The following is a 20,737-nucleotide window of genomic DNA, read 5'->3' on the forward strand; positions in this document are numbered from 1 at the left end:
GGGAGATTCAGAAATTTAATAAGTATTAAAAATGAAAATTGCATATGATCTCCAAAAAGCCAGGGAATAAAGTCTATTATACACTTTGCCTTAAATTATCAGTAGATTAATACTGGACAGCTCCAAGAGTTGATCTCCAAGAGCAGATGTTTCTGAAAAGGTAAGACCATGCCAGATAACCAAAGGTGGGGGGAACACACTACATCACATTTCTGCATCTGCTGCCAACCTTAACATCACCACTTCCACCTGAACCAAGCACATTCCTCCATCCTTGTTCCCTGGCTCTGTTTATTCGTTCCATCTGAAGGAGAAAACAATAAAGGAAAACGTAATTCAAGGAATCACTTTAAGTAAAAATTGAGCTTCACTATTAACACATTTTAAACATATTTTACCCTTTCTTTCTCCAATCTTCTTATTTCTTCCGCCTTCAGTAAACTGATCTGCAATGTAAGGATTAAACATATTTAGTAACTGGCAAACTGAACTACTCTGTATTCCTAGGTGACACGCAACAAAACTCAACACATTTCACTAAAATTACTATGGATGTTAAAAAAAAAAAAAAAAAAAAAAAAGAAAAAAGGGTGCCTCAAGTATCTTGTCTACCTGATCTCTCTGGCGCTTTTCTTTTTCAGGCAACTCTAACCTTTTCTTTTTTGAAGGTTCCTGAAAAACAAGCATATAATTTGGTATTTATTACTGAGCCATTATTCTGTGAAGCGTCTGTCAAGATTGGTTAGTCTTCCAATTGCTGACTTATGTCCACGAAGATAAAAATCATTTCTAGATGTTTGGAAAAAAAAGATTAGGAGGAAAGGTTTGACGGTTTTATTTTGTCATTCTTGCTCTGGACCTAGCTTTTGCTTAGATTGAATGTTAGCAGATGATTTTGTGATACCTCAAACATTTTCCTCCTTTCTTCTCCTGGATTCATTTTCTTCATGGGAGTTGGAAAGGCCTAGATAAAAGGTGAAACTTCAAATTAGATAGCAAATGTCAGAATGAGAGGAAAACTCTAATCAAAGAAAAAAAATTAAATTCACAATTCAGTATGTGCAAAAGTTGGTTTAAAATAATTAATTACTGAGGAGTTGTAAATGTAAAGCACTGCTCAGATCTCAGGCAAAGGCTATGGTACTTGCTCATCCGCTGCTAAGAGCTCCATCTTGAAAGCTGAAGGTAGTAATTTCAGATCTGTCTCCATTTTTCTTCTCTGGCAATGTCATTCCATATTATAATCTTTTCACAGTCTCTGAGGGTCCTTCAATTTTAAGATTCTCTTTTTACGTGGAGAACAGATTTATTACGTTATCCTTAGGTGACTTCTCTTGTGTAACTCTACCTAAGTTCTTGTTATCCATGGACGAGGGGAATGAAGCCACAATTGAGTATCTGGTAAAAAGTCAGCTATACAAAATAAGCTATGTTTCTTACTCTAATTTTCTCCAAAAGTGAATGTTACTGAAAGCTTCCCCCCCGACTGTACAAGAATACAGATAGATTTGTAAGATTTTCTTTTGACAAACCCATCAGATTGGTACTTCAAAGTCAAATATCTCAGAAAACAGAAATCTTTAGAGACCTAAGTCAATGCAATTCAACTACAGTGCATTCATGTAATAACTCTAAGTGAGATGATTGATGCATGTTCCATTAAAACTGAGTTGAGAACTGCAAGCTGAGGCTAACCTGAAACAATAGCAAAGAGAAGAAAACTTATATTACACCGTAGCCATTATTTCTATCCTACATCTTATCCCTTGTCACTACATACAACCCACACAAATGATGTCTTAAAATTGCAGCATTTTTGACTTCTTACAGCATGAGGATTCTTCCTCAGTCTGTATATCCTGCCACAGTAAGGGCTTTGGGCCTCAGTGCAAGTGGATTTAGTGTTAGTTGGTGAAACTGATTATGAACAGTAGCAAAACAGCAGTTGATGTCACAACCAAGCTTTAAAAGAGAAAGACTCATGGTCTCATTAGGACACACATGTTTGTGCATTCCCTTTTTTTTGCTCTCTTTTTCAAACTGCACATGATGAGCAAATGAGGCTTGTGTGATAACTGACGGAAGTTATCCCTGAGGTTCAACGCTTACTGGAGGATTAAGGAAAAACTATCTCAGGACTAATTTTCTTTCCATCTACCAAATATATTATCAAATTTCATAGAGATCTCAGTATTATATTCTCCAAAGAGCCATGGGGAAAAAAAAAAAAAAAGAAACAAACAAACCACTTCTTCAGAAGACAATTTGAATTGATTGTCTTGCTGAAGGCAGAAAATAAAGCTGAAGTGGGAGCTTCTTGGTTACTAGCTGCTTGAAATGTGCCTAACTAACTGTATCATGAAATATCTCCAGGTCATGCAGTAGTTAAAGGAATAATATACAAACAGCTTTATGTAATAGGGAACATAAAGAAAGACAACTGGAAAAAAAAAGATTGGTAGTACGATATGAAGGTATACAGAAAATCATTTCTCATCAGCTCATGGAATCAAGTCTGGGAAAGTCCTCTTCTGATTACACAATTTCTCTGCTTGACAACACTTGAGGAAGTTATTAAAAGTTTTCTAAAGTTTAAAAATTGCAGATTATTTCTGAACCAATAAGAAAGATGCAAAGATATGAGAACACATGAGAAATCAAGTCCAAGGTGGCAGCCTCCAAAAACCCTTACATTAAAAAAAAAAAAAAAAAAAAAGAATCCATAATGAAGCAAGACAAGCATTTACAGTACTACTACTTTCTCTGCAGATGCATACATCCATATAAGCAACATTTTGAAAAAGAATGTAAAATATTACAGTACTGTTTAAATACAACATTAGCAAAACAGTTCAATATAAGTATCTTTGTTTGTTACCTGTCTAAATTTAGTCATCATCTTTTTCTCATGAAGCTTTTTGGGTGCATCTGAAGACTTCTTCATCACTAAAGGCACTCCATATTTTGCAGCGGGTTTGGTAATTTTCTGAGCTGGTGCAACTGAAGCCAGGATTTGTCCTTGAGCTGGTCTTTTAGCTAAACAAGAAAAGGCTGCATTACAGCTATATTCAGGCCAGTCAGTATAGTCTGCCTGTATTTCCCTTTGCTAAGGTACTGGAACAGCAAAGCTGGAGGAGAATGGGTGAAGTGCTAACATTTCATACATGTGAGCTGACTGTGTAAATGTAATAAATCCAGTTGTCCAAAACAGCTCTTCTAAATATCATTTTTATATATGAATATATATTCATATTATATAATACACAAAATAGCAGGACACAATTCCTGAACTTTTCACTCCTACAACTTCACTTAACACTGGAGAGTTTAAATTTGTTCCAGCTGCCATGTTTTATTATCCAGTTGTCATGAACGCAGGGAAAAGTTTTCCCAGTGCAATTGAGAGGCAGGCCTCCCTCCACTAACGACACTGGACTGCAACCTGCAACACTCCTGTCAGCAGATGAGCCCTAGACCAGCTGCAGTTTCATCAGGATGTTGTTTTTCATGAGAAGTTCCTGAAAATATGCCAATATCATCTTGTGAATTTGAATCAGTGCAAGGACGTTTCTCTTACTATCTTACTACAGAATAGCAGGACAGCAGTGAAACACATTCACAATACTATTAAAAAACAGCAGAGCACTTGCCATGGTTTCAAATAATTACAAGGAGGGGAAAAAAAGGAAGAAAATCTGAGAAATAAGTGTAAACTGACTACAGTAGGAAAACTTGAGAAAGTGATCTACAATCTAATTTGCCACCAATACCAGAAATTCTACTGCTTTGGCTTGAAGTCAAGGTTTGATCATGGAATCTCTAACAAAACCTCCTACTCTCCTTTTTTCTTTTAACAAGGAGTGGGATTTCTTATTACCCATTTGTCATTAATAAGGCAAAAAATGTCCACTAACAACAAATAAGTAGTTTTCAGCATTTGCAGTTTTCGCTGTCTCCTTACATTTTGGAAACGTAATACAGCGCAAGAAGAAAGAGTACACAAAGTGTGACAGACTCATAGACTGCATTAACATGAGATTTGTACTCTACATACATCCAGCTCCCCGGTGAAAAAAGAAAACAAAAAAAAGCTTCCCTCTCTCTTCTCCTCAGAACTTGTAAAATCAGTTCTAAGAACACACCCAAAACAATACACGAACAGAAGTAGGTATACAACCTTGCCAGATCTGAAAGCAAAAGCACTTTACACATTTACTTACCTGGTGCAGCATGTGGTCCAAACTTCTGGAAGATTTTGTGGTTGAATTCTTCTGCAATAAGCTAAACAAAAAGTTGAACTGTTAGCCAACGGTGTTTACACCCAAAGCGAGAAAGATCTCCTTTCCAGATAAGTGTGTATGCCTGTTTCAGAAAGTTTCTAATACTATTTGCCATAACTTTAAATGAATACAGAACTATGTATGCACCAGTGACCAACACATTTATTAAAATATATATTTTTTTAAGATTAGATAGCATCTCTAATTTGAGCATGTGAGTGAACCACTCATCAAAATTGTCTACACAATCTACGAGAAATTAAATATCTTTATCTGGTAGTAGTCTTCTACTTGTTATCATTTGCCTGACTAACCCCAAATAAAAATTTCATAGCCATTCTGTAAAAGGCAGGAGAACAAGCATTGCTGACTTTTTATTCTGATCTTTCATTGGAGCAGTAATATGAACTATAATTAGTTGAAAGTCATATACAATCGAAATTCCAATTATACATGGCCGTCTCCTGAAATTTCTTCAGCTTGGCATTACAGTCCATTAGGATTCTTTATACTTAGTGAGGTCTCCTTTTGCATTCATTTCCTCAGTGTCCTTTCTCTGCCTGTATTTACTTACCTCATATCAGTACTATTCTTGTACTCCTGTATGTCATGAAAAAGCCTATCTAAATAAATGAGCATCTGATTCAAAATTCCTCACTGAATATAGAGACATATAAAATAGCACACCCAACAAAATGTCAATTTATATTTGTTTCTGAAACTTAAGTAATTTGAGTTTTTTTTTGTTTTGTTTTTATTTTGTTTTGCTTTTGTTTTTCACGTCACAGTAACAGTCTTTTTTACTCAACTGGAAAGGTCCGCATAAAACCTGTAGGAAATACTAATATTCCAATTTCCCATGTTGTGTATTGACGTTGGAATAAAGAAAAGTCCTATGATGTATTTAGCAAAACTATATGAAAGCCAACTCCATACCTGTGGCGTGAGAAACTTTTCAACCCGTTTGGCTATGAAGTTTTTCTCCAATATGGAGTTTACTGATGGTCTATCCTTAGGATTCCTTTTAAATAACTGTGACAGTAGATTACGTAGGTCATATGAATAATGCATAGAAACAGGAGGAAAAGATCCAGAGATTATCTTCAGTACCAAGTTCTTCATGTTACCAGCTTCAAACTATGTCATGCAAGAAAACAAAACAGTTACTGCATATTACTGCTTGCCCACATGTAAAGCTACACATAAAGGCGAGGAAAAAAACCAAACCAATGACCAAACACAAAGAATTTCATTTCATGAAATTTTCATTTGCCTGAACATATCAAAACAAATTTTCAAGGCCATCAACAATTTCCATCAATACTTTAAAATAATCTGCTGCCAAATATTGCATTCATGTAAAATGCATCACACTGCAGCTACTTCATACCATAGAAACATATAGTTTCCCCCTGATCTTGATGGACAGTGATAAACAGGTAAGGATGAAATAATTATGTAACTACATCTGCTTGATCCTCTTTTTTTTCCCCAAACACTTTCCACTACCACATGCCTTCTGCCCTTTTTTTAGAAAAGTCCTTCTAAATGAAAGAATGTAAACATGGACATTAATTCTGTGCTAAATCCAAAGGAATTCTTATACTTAGCCTACACTCAGCAGGCAGCACGCACCAATTCAATTCCTTTGTACAACAAAAAGTAAACTGGGCGATATGCACTGTTTTGAGAAAACAACCTACTGCTATCACCTCAGAGAGGCAACTTTGTCAACACAGTTGTCCCAGAAAAAGACAACGCCATAAGAAATTGCAAAAGCTGTTATGAAATCTTTATGCTCTGGAAGGTTTTTTATTTTTTATTTTTAAAAATTACATGTTGTTATTATCTTGTTTTAATAAAAATAGCTATTTTTAAAATAAAATGATGGCAAGTTTTTTCCCTTCATAACTGAAAAGTGGATTAAAGGTGTATTCTTAAAAAAAAAGAGGAACTCTCACTTTAGGAATTTTTCTAAGAACTACCAGTATTCTAAACAGAAATTCATGAATCTACCTGCACAAAAGCTGACAGTCTGAATTTAGGCTCAGTTACAGTGAAAATGTAAAGTTTTGGGAAAGAAAATAACACTAGTTGTTACTGCAGCTAACATCTTTTCAGCTAACACAAGTACCTTGAAAATAAATTTTTAAAAAATACAATACTAAGATTTCTGCAGAGACTGGCATAAACTGAAACACCAGAAATGTTGGTCAGTATTGGAAAAGGGGATTAAAACGTTGAAGGCAATTTTAAGCAGTCACCATGAAAACCCTTAAGCAACTGAAATACATTTGCAATATCAGCAGAAAAGAATAATCTCTAAATTCAATATTCTTTCAAAGAAACAAGAAGTTCCTACTCACCGCATGTTTAAGTGTGCACATTTCATAGAGAACACAACCAAGGGCCCAGATATCACTAAATCAAGAAGAACACATCCCAATAGTTAGTTCTGGGTGTAAGATTGACATATAAATTATGAACTAAACACGCTACCTTGGAAAAGCAAAATGCTGTGTTTTGAGAAGAGTACAATCTACCTTGTATGTACATCCCCAGCTTCCCAAGCTACAAAGCCTCAGTAAACAAACAAAATCAACAATCAAAAGCAAGGGCAGTCTGAAAAACTCTGGCTCCAGATTTTAGACCTTTTCATTTGCACCAACCAAATTAGAGAAATTAGATGAACAATGGATAAAGGCTTGTTTTCTATAAACGTATAAATTTGCCTGAGATCTTTGAAGTATAAAAAAGCTACCTGCCATCCAACACAGCAAATAAAAATCTTAAATTCAGCTAAACAGACAATTTACGCTGTTTAACATTTACTTATATTACCCACACTCACTAGAGGATTGTAGAATTTGTTTAGAATGCAATTGGACAAGAAGTCTCATGTAGGAGAAAATAAGGGACAAGGAGCTACAATCATTTTATCTTTTAAGAAAACAATACAAATTAGTATGAGGTACTCACAACAATAGGCATGTTTCAGCCATTTAGTGAAGAATAAGACTAAATAGATAATAACCACTTTAATTACATTAGGGATACCATCACCAGATACAGTGTACTTGGCAGGACAGCAAATGTAAAAGTACAGTACCTGCAGGATGCTCTTTCCATATGACTACTCATGCATGTGCTTAGAGAATTCAATTACTGTGTTTGTGATTTCTTTCTTAATATAGTTTCACATTCATCATTTACGGCAGTACTGTGTAGATTGGCAAAAGTGGAACCATAACTAAGAACAAGGCTAGATCTAGAATTCGAAGCACTAAGCGAAATCATCTCTTCATCACGTTACTTTGCAGTACACAGACCTGTAAGGTTCTACCTATATAGTGAGGCTCTGTCTTCTTGGATAAAGGATGAACTAGTGACTGTTCATCGTCATGTGAACAGAACAGCCTTAGATTCCCAAAGAACTCACTATCATCTCCTTAACAAAAATGTTTAATAATATGGTTATTAGTACCTTTTATTGTTGTAAGGTCTGTTCTGACATATTTCAGGTGATAAATAGTATGGTGTTCCTATGCACGTGCGAGCCAACTCCACAGTACTAAGGAAAAAATAAGAACGAATGTTAACTGACATGAGATAAGCACAGATTTTGATTTCCTAAATCAAAGCAATTTAGATTAAATCATAGAAACAAGTATAAAAAAAAAAGGAGTTACCTGTTCAGAACTCTGGCAATTCCAAAATCTCCCAGCTGTATTGTTCCATCTTTGGTTAAAAAGATATTCTTGGTATAGAAATTTTAAGAAGTCTGTTAATTAAAACATTCATACAATTGCACTTTTTTTTCCCTCAACATGTTTTGAAAAGAATAAAGTTTTCTACTATTCGATTACTATGCAGTCACTAGAATTAGTGTTACTGACTGTGAAACACCAGACTTACTCCTGTTCTGCTTTATCAAAATTAAAGAAACCACTATTGCACAGTCTAAAAATATAATTATTTGCAGAGATAGAAATGGTCACATGAGCAATACTCAAATCAATTCTTGTCTGTTTATACAAATACCATATCAACCTTTTCTGGGTAATTCTGAAGAAAAAAGTGTTTCCACTTAGAAAAAAAAAAAAAAAAGTGATTATGTAAAAAGATTATTTTCAATAATTTGCCAACTTCCACTAGCAAAATATAGATGTAATCACTTTGGAAGTAAATTTGCTAAAAGAAAGAAAAGAAAATTACCTACATACCTGTGACTTTATGTCGCGATGCAAGATTTTTCTGTCATGTATATGTTTTAGTGCTAAGCAGATCTGTACAAACCAATCCAGAATCTATGCATGAAAGAGAAAATGCAACATCAGCATCTTAATTTATCTGAAAGCTTCTGTAGCTATATTACTGATGATATTATCAAATCGGTTTTATAACTCAAGGTTTTACCCTCTCTTCCCATAAACCTGTCTTCATTTATACCATAGAATCATTAAGACTGTCACAGTACTGTTACTATAATGCAAACTTTTAAATGAAAAAAGCACGTACGTAAGTTAGATGTTAAGCCTGAAATTGCTAGTTTCATTACGTACTAAAAACTAACAAAACGTATGCATAATAAATTTGATTGGCTAAAACATTTAAAACACAGAACTTGCAACATGACAAATACACTTTTGCTGAAATTGGTGCAACAAGTCTTGCAGACAGCTAATTAGCCAAGAGTCCTAACGAGCTACACCCCTGTTTACAGAAACACTTATTTAACATCCAGTAATTTTACATATTTTATGTTAAAAAGAAAAATACTACAATGCAGATTTCAATGAGAATGGCAACAATGTATAATAAGATTATAAACAAGGCAACAAACACCATGTTTCTGTAAATTTGTAAAAATCACAATGTAAAAAGGGAAAAGCAGCTAAAAACTTCTCCATGTGAATAATGACTTCACATTCCCAACTTACAAGTACATAAATTTCAACATTACAGTATAACGTAAGGTGTATTTTTCAATTTTCCATTTTAAAGTCTTCTTGTATCTGAGTCCAAATTAGAAAATTTGGCTTTTTACAAGTTGTGTCCAAAATATTTCATTACCCTATTCTGAATTCCATCAACAGAGTTAATACTCACAAGCCTTTCCAGGAAAGGCTTTTCCAGGAAAGTTCAGATTCTGGTACTCCTGTCAGATGCAGATGCAAAATCATCAAAATGATTTGTAAGCAAGGGAACACATGACTTAGGACCAAAACCTGAATCCCACATAATATATTTTCACTTACTTTCATCCAATCTGTACATTAAAATACTCTCAGTTATCCCTGACTTTCACACAGTATAAGTGACTTTAATAACATGTATGACTGAGAAAGAAAATCTGCTGATATACTTCCAATAGAGTATTACGTTTTTCTACTGAAAAAATAATAATGAGGCAAATTTTATATTGCTGTATTATTGTATTTTACAAAGTAAGTTATTTTATATTTCTGAAAAATGGAAGTCAGTATTACAAAATAAAATCCTCTGCCATGATATCTGATGGGTTTAAAAATATTCATGATGACCTTTAGTGTTTTTCATATATCAGATTTGGTTTACTCTGCAGAAAACGCAACTTCTTTTAAAGCATCTTACACACGAAGACCAAACCCCAGATAACATACCCAGGGTCTCCGGCTACAAAAAAGACAGTACTGTGACTGATAGTAACAACCACCACTGTCTAGGAAACTTTCTATATGGGTTAAGAAACCGTACCTACATAATTTAACCAAAATATCTTGAAACTAATGAAGACAGAATCATGCAGCAAAACACTATGGCATCAGTTTGCTGTTACCTGATCCTCGGAGAATAAGATTCCTTTCTGGGCATTTATTTTTTTAAACAGGTCTCCTCCTTCACAGTAATCCATCACTATGTAGAGACAGCCATTTTCTGCACAACAGAACAAAAAATATTTCAACAGGAAGAAAAAAAATACCCACCTTTAACATAACATTACAAATATCTTCACTGCAAAGGTTTATCTTATAAGTGTCATATAAAAAGCAACCAAAAATTACACATTTTCATGCGTAGCTTCAGATATCATTTCACATACTAAGATTCACCATGAAATTAAAGATGTCACTTCATAAACATAATATAAAATCATTTTTGAAATCGTTTGCTGTTTCAAATATCCCATAGAGCCCTACCCTAAAAACAGGCGTCTTCAGACCTAATTCAGTTAATTGTCTCTGTCGTCCTGATTCTGTCTTGCAGTTTTACCTGGGCAAGATACTACTTATATTAAGTGGTGATCACCAGCTCTCATAGCAGACTTACAGTCATTTCCGAGACGGAAGACCAGTAATAAAACTTTCAGCAGGCAATGACAGATGGATATCATTAACGTCTCATTTTTGAAAGAAATTTGGAGAAACTTACAAAAATCTTACCCAAGTTTTCACTATGAAATTTGAGCATATATAATTTATTTATATTTTATTTTTTATATATTTTATTTATTTATTTGAGAAGTTACAGTTCTGTTCCTTAAAGCAATCTTTTCCAATTACTACTGAACAGAGATTAGGCAGAAACAAATTGCAAGCTACCCACATATCACTGAAAATCTTAACATTTCATGAGTATCAACTCAAATATAGCAGTAAAACAAGACCTATACTACTTATAGATTAGACATGATTTTGAGAAGAGATGAATAAATGCATACAATCAATCACATGCTGCTAAAAAAGAAAAAATCTTATTTTATTAAAGTTAATTATAATATTTAAACTGACTCAAACCTAATGAAAGCATCTGAGTCACAGAAGTCTCCCAAAATTTGTCTTTCATAACAAGATTATTTTGTTTAAGCTTAAAGATGTTCGTATCTTCCTTAAGCTTTCTAATTGGAAAATAGAAAATTGGAAATCCTAGCAGCCTGGATTTCTTGTGGACCTGATGCTAAAATAGGTGCTAAAATTTTTTATAAACCAAATCAGTATGTTCAAAGTCAAAGTCAATGTGTTTCAGCAAGAAAGAAGCAACATGAACTACAGATTACAGGATCTATCTGGTAAAAAGTAAATACAAACAAACAAAAAAACACAAAAAGCAAACACCATCACCACCACAGTGTTAGAGAGCAGGCTCTATAGCCTTGCTCTTTCTGGCACACAATCTTTTATCTGTTCTGCTTATCCTCTAGGACATTCACTGTGAAAACAAGTTTGGAATTAAATTTCTCAAAGCTTCAAACCTTCAAAGCTTGATGTAGGAAACAGTCCCTTCTATTTTTCCATCTCTGAAAGCAATGATATGATCATAATTACTGAAGATTGTATTCTAAGACAGCAGACCAAGATAAAATTGCTCTTGCCAGTTTGTCAATATCCAAATTTAGACCATACTTATTTTTAAAACATATAAGCATCCAAGTTGTTAGAATACACACACAATTGTTCAAGAAGACTCACACTCCAGGCAAAAAGCAGAACACAACCATTTCATTTAAGCATCAGCCAAAACTGAATCATATTAGAAAGGGACAAGAATATTTCTATTTAATTGTTGCAATTTCTTTTTTTGTAATGTACATGGTAATTTTGAAAAACTACAACCAGAAAGAACTGAAGGAATAAAAGGATGGAAAAGTGAGTAAAAAGAGAAAACACACTGATTTTTAAATTGTATGATGTATGTACTGCTCAAGTCACACTTATCTCAGGTTCCACTTTATTAACTAATCTTACCTTCAAATGACTCCCTGTACAGGACAATATTTGGATGTTTCATGTTGGCCAATACAGCAACTTCTCTCCTTGATTCTTCTCTCTCCTTATTTGACATCTTCAAAAGGAAGATAATGATTTTTGAGGACAGGAGTACAAAAACAATAAATCAGTAATTAATACTACCACTCACCTTGGAGATGTTAATTTCTTTAATAACATATTGTTGGCTGTTTTCTTTAGCTTTGACAAGAATTGCTTTCCCAAAGGATCCTTCTCCAATTTTTTGCACTTTAATATACTTATCCATAGTTATCTTCTTAAGGCATCTTTATTCAAGCACTAGGCAAAAAACACAAAACAGATTTAGTTAGCTGTAATTAGTCTTCCAGCCTAACAACGAGTTATATTTCTTTTTTTTTTTTAAACCAAAACATCAACTAATTTGTCTCTTCAGTTGCATCACATGCTTTGTAGTTTTTCTGAAAATTACCCACTCTTATCTCAATTCTATTTTTGTACAGTTTTTTCAGTTTGTGTAGAAAAAGGGCTGCACTGCTAGAAAGGCTACAATCTTTCACCTCAACAGACAGTACATAACAAAAAAAGGGTGTACTTAATCTTTAAAGCAGTTAGTGGCTATAATTACGGATTCTGCTGGCAAGGGGACATCATATAGCACTATAACATCTGGTTAACAATCTTTTGTTCCACTTTACTTGGGAAAGTATGCTAGGAGGGGAAAAATCCCTCCTTGTTAATTCTTAAGAAGCATTAAACCCAGTATTTTGGATATTATTCTCTATAATTAAGCCAAAAATAGACCAAATTCAAGAGATTCCCAGTCAAGTTTAGAATCATTATTGAATATAGAAAAGTATAACCTTAATTCTGACTGAAAACTTAGATTATTTGTCCATATTACATAGAAAATGTGTTCATTACAAAATAGTGCAACTCAGTACTTTTAATACGCTCTCTCACTACTTGGACTAGCTTTTGAGATTAAACTGCATTATGTGGCGGAATGCTGATGGCATTTCAAGTTGTATATTAAGAATATTTTAGTAACAATAAGATACTAGCAAGCTGCATGTGGAACAACTATCACATCTCATTACTAGCTAATCACCAGAAATATACAGGAAAGATGCTAAGCTATAAGTGACAGGGGGAAAATGAATGAAATGGAGACATAACCACAAGCTTTCTAATACACTTCCATTAGGATGGAAGTAATCCAAATGATATTTACCTGAACAAATTTAAGAGAAGCAATAATCAAAGAGAGAAACAGTGCAATAAAACCCTTAGTGAATTTAATAGAAGTAGACCGTATTGAGCCAATTTCACATCTCTCTTCTAAAGATGACTTGATCTTGACAACTTATACAGCTAATCTATAGGAGCTTCTGCAAAGCATTTCATTAGGTGAATGACAAAACAAATAAAACCACAAATAACCACAAAGATGGAAGCTGGGACAAGACCTGTAATGGGGGCAGGGAAGAAGAAAGTAGCCAGCACGAAGCCAACAGGTAGCACAGCAGTACCTCTTGCGAGTGAAGCTCCTGAGGAGCCCTCTTACTTTCCCTACTAATTGTGGCAGGGGGCAGTGGGGGTGCATGTGGGATGTTTTCTCACAAAACGTGCAAACGACTCCAAGTTAAAGGTATGGCCAATACCAACAAGAGTGAGGAGCGCAAAGAGAATTGGGCCAAGGAAGAGCACAGTGGTCAGCATCAAGACAAATTCCTGGCTAAGAGGCCATCTTCCACACAGCAGAACAGCCTCCCATGCCCTGAGGACTGTAAGTGGAAAGGCACAGGAGGCATTTCAGGATTTGTTTGCATCCAGGCATCACCTGAGCGCGCTGACAGCACTTGTGCAGTGCGGCAGCCGCCCAGCTCGCAGCAGGCCTCACGGGCAGCTCACGGGCAGCCCCCGCACACCTCACCCGAGGCTCTCCCCCGGGGCCGGGGCCGCTCGGTGCCGTCACGGGATTCCCGCCCGCCCGCCGCGGGGGCTGCTAACGCCAAGGGAAGGGGAAGGCTCCACGCCACGGCAGCAGGCTGAAAGGAAGAAGCTCGGCAGAGCACAAATCCAGCCAAATTCAGGCAAAGGAGCTGACCGGCGACAGACGGCAGACTGAGGAGACCTGGGCAGGGGCGAGCGGCGGCGGCCCCGCCCCGCGGCCCCTCACTGAGGGGGGGGCAGACAGCACGGCGGCAGCCGCCGGACCGAACCGAACCGAGCCGAGCCGAGCCGAGCCGAGCCGAGCCGAGCCCCGCCGAAGGGAGCCGAGCGGAGCCGAGCGCTGCCGAGTCATGCCGAAGGGAGCCGAGCTCCCCCAGCCCAGCCCGAGCGCGCCGCCACCGCCCCCCCGCAGCCGGGCCGCGGCTGGCGCCAGGGTGAGGGGCGCGGCTGGGCCCCGCCGCGCTCCCCTCGCCCACCCCGCCCCATCCCCACCCCGCCCCGCCGCCGCTCACCTCCCGCCGCTGCCGCAGCCGCTCACCCCGCCGTGGCTCCCGCCCCGCGCCCCGCCCCCTCAGCGCTGATTGGCGGGCGGGCCCGGCGGCCGCGCTCCCATTGGCCGAGCGGGGGCAGCGCGCTCCTTCGCCACAGCGCCGCTTCACCCGGGCGACGCGCGCCGAAGGGGGGGGCGGAGGGAGCGCGCACCGGGGCCGCGGGCGGGCGGGGGCAGCCTCGAGCCGCGCCTCGCGCAGGGCGGCGCCAACGTCACCCCCGCGGCGCCCGGTACCGCGGCCAGGCCACGCCCCCTCACGGCGGCGCCTACCGGAAGTCGCCTGGAGCCCCAGGGCCCGGGGGCGGGGCTAGGAGCGAGGGGCGTCCGTTGGGGGCCGTTGGGGGCCGTTGGGCCGGGGGCCGCGCGGCGGGAGGATGCGGCAGCGCCTGCCGGGCAGGTAGGGCCGGGAGCGGGGCCGGGAGCGGGGAGGGGCCGTAGCGGCGGCCCGCTGCGTCCTGCCGGGCCCTGCGGCGGCTGACGGGGAGCCCGATGGCGGCGGCCCGCAGGCCGGCGGGGTGCCCGCCCGGCAGCGTCCCGGTGCGGAGCGGGGCTGGGTGTCGCGCTGCCGCCTGCCGCTTGAAGCGGGCCGAGCCCCGTGCTGCCGGGGTGTGCTCGCTGCCGGGGGCTGAATGTGCTGTGTCACACTCTGAGGTGCCGAGCTGGGCACGAACGAGGCCTGGACAACGATTAAAAAGCGTCTTAAAGACGTGCCTGGTGCTCGGCTTGAGCGCGAAGTTAAGCACCGGGTGTCAGAAGTGTTTTAGGGCAGATGTACCGAAACGGAATGCGCTTCCAAGCCCTCTTGGTACCTGCACCTCGTTCTTAGGGCTGTAGGACCTCAAAGTTCACGGCACAGAGTTGGTGAGGGAAATCAAGTTGGTGCTCACTGAAGCGGTAGGGGCCCTGGTGCTGCCTGGCTCCCAGCGCTCCCCTTCTGCTGGCCCTGCGGTGGATCCTCTGTTCCGGGGCCCTTAGCAACCTGGATGATTCTCGGCAAAACCGGCTGCTGGAATGGGAAGGCGTGCTGGTGAGGCAGATTCAAAACCAGAAAGTTGTCAATGCTATTTCTCTATTTTAACAAACTTGAGTGTTCTGTAATGTAAAGTTTAAACAATGCATCTGTGCGTTGTAGGATGCTTACCTGCAAAGTAAAACAAGAATCCCCGGAGAACTCACCAACTGCTGCTATCAGTTGTTCTAAGGCAAAGCAGTTAAATGGGCTAAGCCTTTTAAACGTGATGTCTCTGGTCAGCAGGCAGATGTAAACTTGCTGCTCAGTACTCCAGGCCATCAAAATGGGGAGCGTTCTGCTCTGGGGAAACTGCAGCTAGCTTCAGACTCCCAGCCTGAAACAAAATGACTTTGCATGTACCTGCAGCACGCGTGAAAATACACAGTAGGCTGTGCCCTGGAAAATGGAGCTTGTTTTTTGTTTCCTTCCATACATACTGACATATTGCTGGTATGTCATTCCTTTAAACTCTTTGCGTAGCAGTAGTAGATGATGTGCACAATGTGTGTTGCAATACTTCTAGAAATGTATTTTCACTGGTCTATGGAGCTCCATGTCTGGCTTTCTTGCAATCTCTATGGTATCCTGTTTATGAGTGGCTTACTTGCAAGTTAAAATAACCCTGGGATTGTTTTTTATCCCTTCTCTCTATCTGTACTTTTAATATTGACTGCTAATAAGAACAAGCCTATCCAAATCCTCAGCCAGGAAAGGCCTTTGCAGCAGTTGGTCTTCACTTAAAGCTCATGAACGCATTGCTCAGAGCCTTATTTTATAAGTTGCTTATTTTGTGAGTTTGCCTTCATTTTTCTCTCACGACAGTGCTTGTACTTCATCTTGTGCTCTTTTTCCACTTAATGTTTGTCACAAACTGATTCAGGAACCTGCAAGTGAGAATCCACTGTGAGCTGGTTATTTTACGCACAGCTAGGTCCAGCTGAGTGGTTTATCTTCTTGGATTCACTCACTAAGCACTTCTGATGTGATGCGTTGTTTTGTTTTTCCCATTTTGCTTTGGGGTTGTGCGTGTGTGTCGTAATTTAGTATTTGAATAGCAGAGCTGCATTTGTTGAATGTGAGCACTGAAGCTGGGACAGCCGTTCCAAGCTGACAAACATTGCCAAAGGGCATTCTAGGAACATTCTGATTTTTTTCCTTCCCCTTACTTATGTGACTTTGTGGGCACATGGATAGGTGTTACTGGGCATTCAGGGTCAATTCTGACAATCATCTGGCAGTAGGGATATTTATAACTTGGTCATTCATGTCGTTTAAAGAGCAAATTTCCTAGTTCTCAGACTCCAGGTTGCCTGTTCCTCAATTCCTTGCTTTGTCACCTCATTGGCAGCAGCTGTAACCACCTGCACGAAGTCAGCAGCGGCAGTGGTCTTGCACATGAGTCTGCCTGTACACCCTCCCTGCTCGTTTTCCCCAAACTAAGACCTCAACTTTACACCTGCCTGCTTCTTGTGGCGTAGCCCTGGCAGGCAGCACCCAGCCGCTTGCTCACTCTCCCCAGGTGCGATGGGGAGAGAGAATCAGAAAGCGAAGTGTGAGAACTCATGGGTTGAGCTAAGGACAGGTCACCAGGTAAAGCCTGACCGGGCCCCACTGGCTGCTTCCCACCGGCAGGCAGGTGCCAGCTGCTGCAGGCCAGCAGGGCTCCTCGCACGGGGTGATTTCTTGGGGAGACAAACGGTGTTGCCCCCATCCTCCTCCTTGGCGCCGGCTGTCATCGCTGAGCATGAGGCTGGGCAGTGTGAGACATCCCTTTGGGCAGCCTGGGCCAGCTGGCCTGGCTGTGTCCCCTCCAGCTCCTGGGGCAGGCTCCTCTGTGCAAGCTGCTCTGCCACAGCTGAACATCCGTGTGCTGTCACTGCTGTTTTCATCAAAAGTCCAAAACACAGCATTGTGTGAGCCTCTACAAAGAAAATTAACTCTGTCCCAGCCAGCATCATGATAGTGCTGTGAAAGTGAGTTCTCAAATCTATGCTTTCTGCATCAATCCCTCTTCTATATCATACCTGAAAATGCAGAGATTGCATTGGCTGATTTCCTTAAGCTTTTCGGGTGTCAGGCCATCTTTTTACCTGCGCTCCTATGAGTTATGCTGCTCCAGACTTTGCTGCATAGTACTTGTGCTTTTTCATGGTCTTTCAGTAGCCTCTGCTGAAGACGCTCGGAGTATTAGAAAGTTGGCAATTACAAACCTTCATAGCTATTTAACTTGAAACTGGTTTTTGAATATTGGAAGCCTTTTTAAAAATCATCTGTGCGAATGATTAGAAAAAGCAACATTGATTTAAATAGTGCCTAATAGAGCATTGTAAAAATACCCGTTTAGGAGATTTTCCCCCCTTTTTCAGAGGTAGAAACACAAAAAACAACCTAACTTTGAGATAACTTTCTAGATGTTCAACCTTTTCATTTTTTTTTGCATTTTGCTTAGGCTTTCTAGTTACAGAAGCAGGCTCTGTGCTCTACTTTGGGAGGGTAAGGAGGAAAACAATAATCGTGTTGTGTCTTATAGCACAGATCCTTTGGTAAGGACAACCCTCATGGTTATTTTTTTCTTTATTTTTGTATGGTTTTGATGACTTCTTAAAAGTTAATGGAAGAGACTACTCAAGCGTACTTTCTGAGTGTTCATACCACAATATAATCTATCAAAGAAGCATTTCCTAACTCAAATAGTAAAAATGAAATTTCATGTGAGTAATACCTTTAAGTTAGAGATACAGTTATTGAGGTGACTTAATATTTTGACATCCTGCCAGTTAAAATTCAAGTACTCCCTTTCCTGAACAATAATATTATTTGAGTTCCTTCCTCTCTTACCTCCAAGTTAGTGCTCTCTGCCAGATTTGTTGGGTTTTGATGTTTTATCTGTAGTACTCGATCTACTGCAGCTTTTCCCATGAGGTTTCTGTTATTAATGTGTTTCCTATGTACCCGCTGGGGAAAAAAATGCAGTTCCCTGTATACTTCCAAATGCTAACTCTGAAAAGCGGATCTACAGATTTGAAAGGGGTAGTAGTATTAGGAGGAGGAGGAAAAAAAAAAAAGGAGTTTTTAAATCACTAGTTGACTTTTAGCTGCTTGTTTTGTGGAAAGCTATTGAACATGACAAGGAAACAATTAAAATTATTATCAGTATTACAGACTTAACAGTTTCCTTCTGTTTCATGCTAAGATATGAGTATTCTCTTAACTTACCCAACAAGGTCCATAAATCTGCGGAACACTTAAGGAGACCTAGTGACCGGTACACTAAGTATTCATGTTATTACCACAGGTACAAAAATCTCAATGTTTAGTCCTCCCTAACAAATTAAATACATATATATATATATATATATATATGTATATATATATACATATATATACATATAATAAACTTAATCTGTTAACCCAGTGAACTGACCTCATCTTTGTCATGTAATGCACGTTGAAGATAACTGACCTGGTGTACTCCATTAATGAGAAGTGTTGCAGTAAAGTATTGTTGATTCTATTATTTTCCTGTAACTTTTCAAAACTAAAAATCTTCCAAGAAGCCAGTTTCTTTCTCCCCTCCTAAAACAGCCACTTTGATTCTTGCTTGCATCTTGCTACCGCTGTTTAACAGTAAGAACTTCCCTTTAGCCTCTCCTGCCAAAAACCTGTCTTCCAATTGTAGACCCTGCCAAAGTCAGCATAATTTTAGAATTAGCAGTACCTGCCAGCTAAGCTTCACACTGGGAGAGGGGAACTTACTGTGTGTTTGGAGCTGTTAGCACACTGGGTGTAGTGAATACTTGACTTCTGGTGGTGTCTGTGCTGCTGGGGTTTCACAGTTTTTTTTTTTGTTTTTTTTTTTTTTTTTATAAGGTGGTTGAATCTCCTGTGGCTAGCCTGTCTATTCATATTAAAAAACGGAAACAATTAATGTTCTTATTAATGTCAGAGGTTCAAGGGTCTCTCTTAAACAATTTGTTACCGCACCCTTTGAAGAAGACCAGAATGGTAATCAGCAACTGGCAGAAATACTGTACTGACAGAAGTCACCTGATTTTTGTGTAGTTAGAGCCAGGAAGGGCAGCTGTCAGCTAGATCCAGGTGGTGGCTGCAGATCCCTTCAGGTCTTCTGAACACCGCTGCTTAAGAGAATGCAGAGCAAGAAAGAGCAAGCTTATTGTCAGGGCTCCTTGCCTTGAAGTATGAACCTGTCCATTTATCTGTCTGCTGGATGTAGCAAGAAGAAAGTTAGCCCACTCCCCATTTTTTTTCTTTTTTGTTGGCTGAAGACTTGTCGTTTCTTACCATTGTACACCTCAGCAGCTGGTTTTTCATTCACTTGCTTCAAGTTTGAAAATCGGTAGCAGGGAAGGGCAGGCATCCAGAGGAATAAGTACACAGGAACCACCAGGGGTCCCCACATGCTTTCTCATAAGTAGCAGTTGTATGCCTGTGCCGTGTTTTGGAGGACTCTGTACAATTTTGTCTTGATCTCAGGTGGTTTAGTGTGTTTATAAATGAATTGGAATTCTGTATGAAGAGTGACAAATCTGTGGTAGCTGCCATGGTCAAGGTGCTCAGCTGAACTGGTGTCGTGGTTTAACCCGACCGGCAGCTAAACACCACGCAGCCGTTCGCTCACCCTCCCCCCTCCCTCTCTGGGACGGGGGAGAGAAATGGAAAGTGAAGCCCGTGAGTTGAGATAAAGACAGTTTAATAAGACAGGAAAAAAAAATAACAAAATAATAATAACAATAATAATAATGATGATACAATGGTGATAATACGAAAGTAATAATAGTATGTACAAACAAGTGATGCACAATGCAATTGCTCACCACCCGCTGACCGATGCCCAGCCTAACCCCGAGCAGTCCGGCCCCCTCCCCCCGGCTAGCCACCCCTATATATTGTTTAGCATGACGTCAGATGGTATGGAATACCCCTTTGGCTAGTTTGGGTCACCTGTCCTGGGTCTGTCCCCTCCCAGCTCTTACTGCACCCCCCAGCCTGCCCGTTGGCAGGACAGAGCAAAGGCTGAGATGTCCTTGGCTTAGTATAAGCACTGCTCTGCAACAATTAAAGCATCGGGGTGTTATCAGCACTCTTCTCATTCTAAGCCAAAACACAGCATTCCACCAGCTACTAGGAAGAAAATTAATTCTGTGCTAACTGAAACCAGGACATCTATCCACCCCTTATTCCATACCATTTATGT

General features: G+C 39.7%; 2 protein-coding genes across 15 annotated transcripts in view; one reads left to right on the forward strand and one right to left on the reverse strand.

Moving 5' to 3' along the window:
• The window catches only part of NEK1 (NIMA related kinase 1), a 42,329-nt gene extending 27,753 nt beyond the window's left edge, over positions 1–14,576 (reverse strand). For 4 of the 12 annotated variants that reach the window (XM_084519121.1, XM_084519119.1, XM_084519129.1 and 1 more), the window contains exons 1-15: positions 14,473–14,576; positions 12,177–12,325; positions 12,005–12,101; positions 10,099–10,196; positions 8,504–8,587; positions 7,970–8,037; positions 7,765–7,851; positions 6,647–6,701; positions 5,217–5,417; positions 4,221–4,281; positions 2,879–3,036; positions 905–964; positions 613–672; positions 399–446; positions 230–304 (exon numbers count right to left, since the gene is read on the reverse strand). In XM_084519121.1, the coding sequence (XP_084375247.1) occupies positions 230–304; positions 399–446; positions 613–672; positions 905–964; positions 2,879–3,036; positions 4,221–4,281; positions 5,217–5,417; positions 6,647–6,701; positions 7,765–7,851; positions 7,970–8,037; positions 8,504–8,587; positions 10,099–10,196; positions 12,005–12,101; positions 12,177–12,293 (1,269 nt within the window). In that variant the 5' untranslated portion in view covers positions 12,294–12,325; positions 14,473–14,576. Of the gene's footprint in view, positions 1–229; positions 305–398; positions 447–612; positions 673–904; positions 965–2,878; positions 3,037–4,220; positions 4,282–5,216; positions 5,418–6,646; positions 6,702–7,764; positions 7,852–7,969; positions 8,038–8,503; positions 8,588–10,098; positions 10,197–12,004; positions 12,102–12,176; positions 12,326–13,473; positions 13,498–13,847; positions 14,252–14,472 lie in introns of those variants that run through there. The other 8 variants (XM_084519125.1, XM_084519122.1, XM_084519123.1 and 5 more) reach the window with 8 other exon arrangements.
• Positions 14,577–14,817: 241 nt separating this feature from the next.
• Positions 14,818–20,737, forward strand: part of CLCN3 (chloride voltage-gated channel 3) — a 68,599-nt gene continuing 62,679 nt past the window's right edge. For 2 of the 3 annotated variants that reach the window (XM_084519133.1, XM_084519136.1), the window contains exon 1: positions 14,818–14,907. The gene's annotated coding sequence lies outside the window, so the exon portion shown is untranslated. Of the gene's footprint in view, positions 14,908–15,516; positions 15,538–20,737 lie in introns of those variants that run through there. The other variant, XM_084519134.1, reaches the window with a different exon arrangement.

This window comes from Aythya ferina (genome assembly GCF_964211825.1).
Source record: "Aythya ferina genome assembly, chromosome: 4".
Classification (NCBI taxonomy): Eukaryota; Metazoa; Chordata; class Aves; order Anseriformes; family Anatidae; genus Aythya; species Aythya ferina.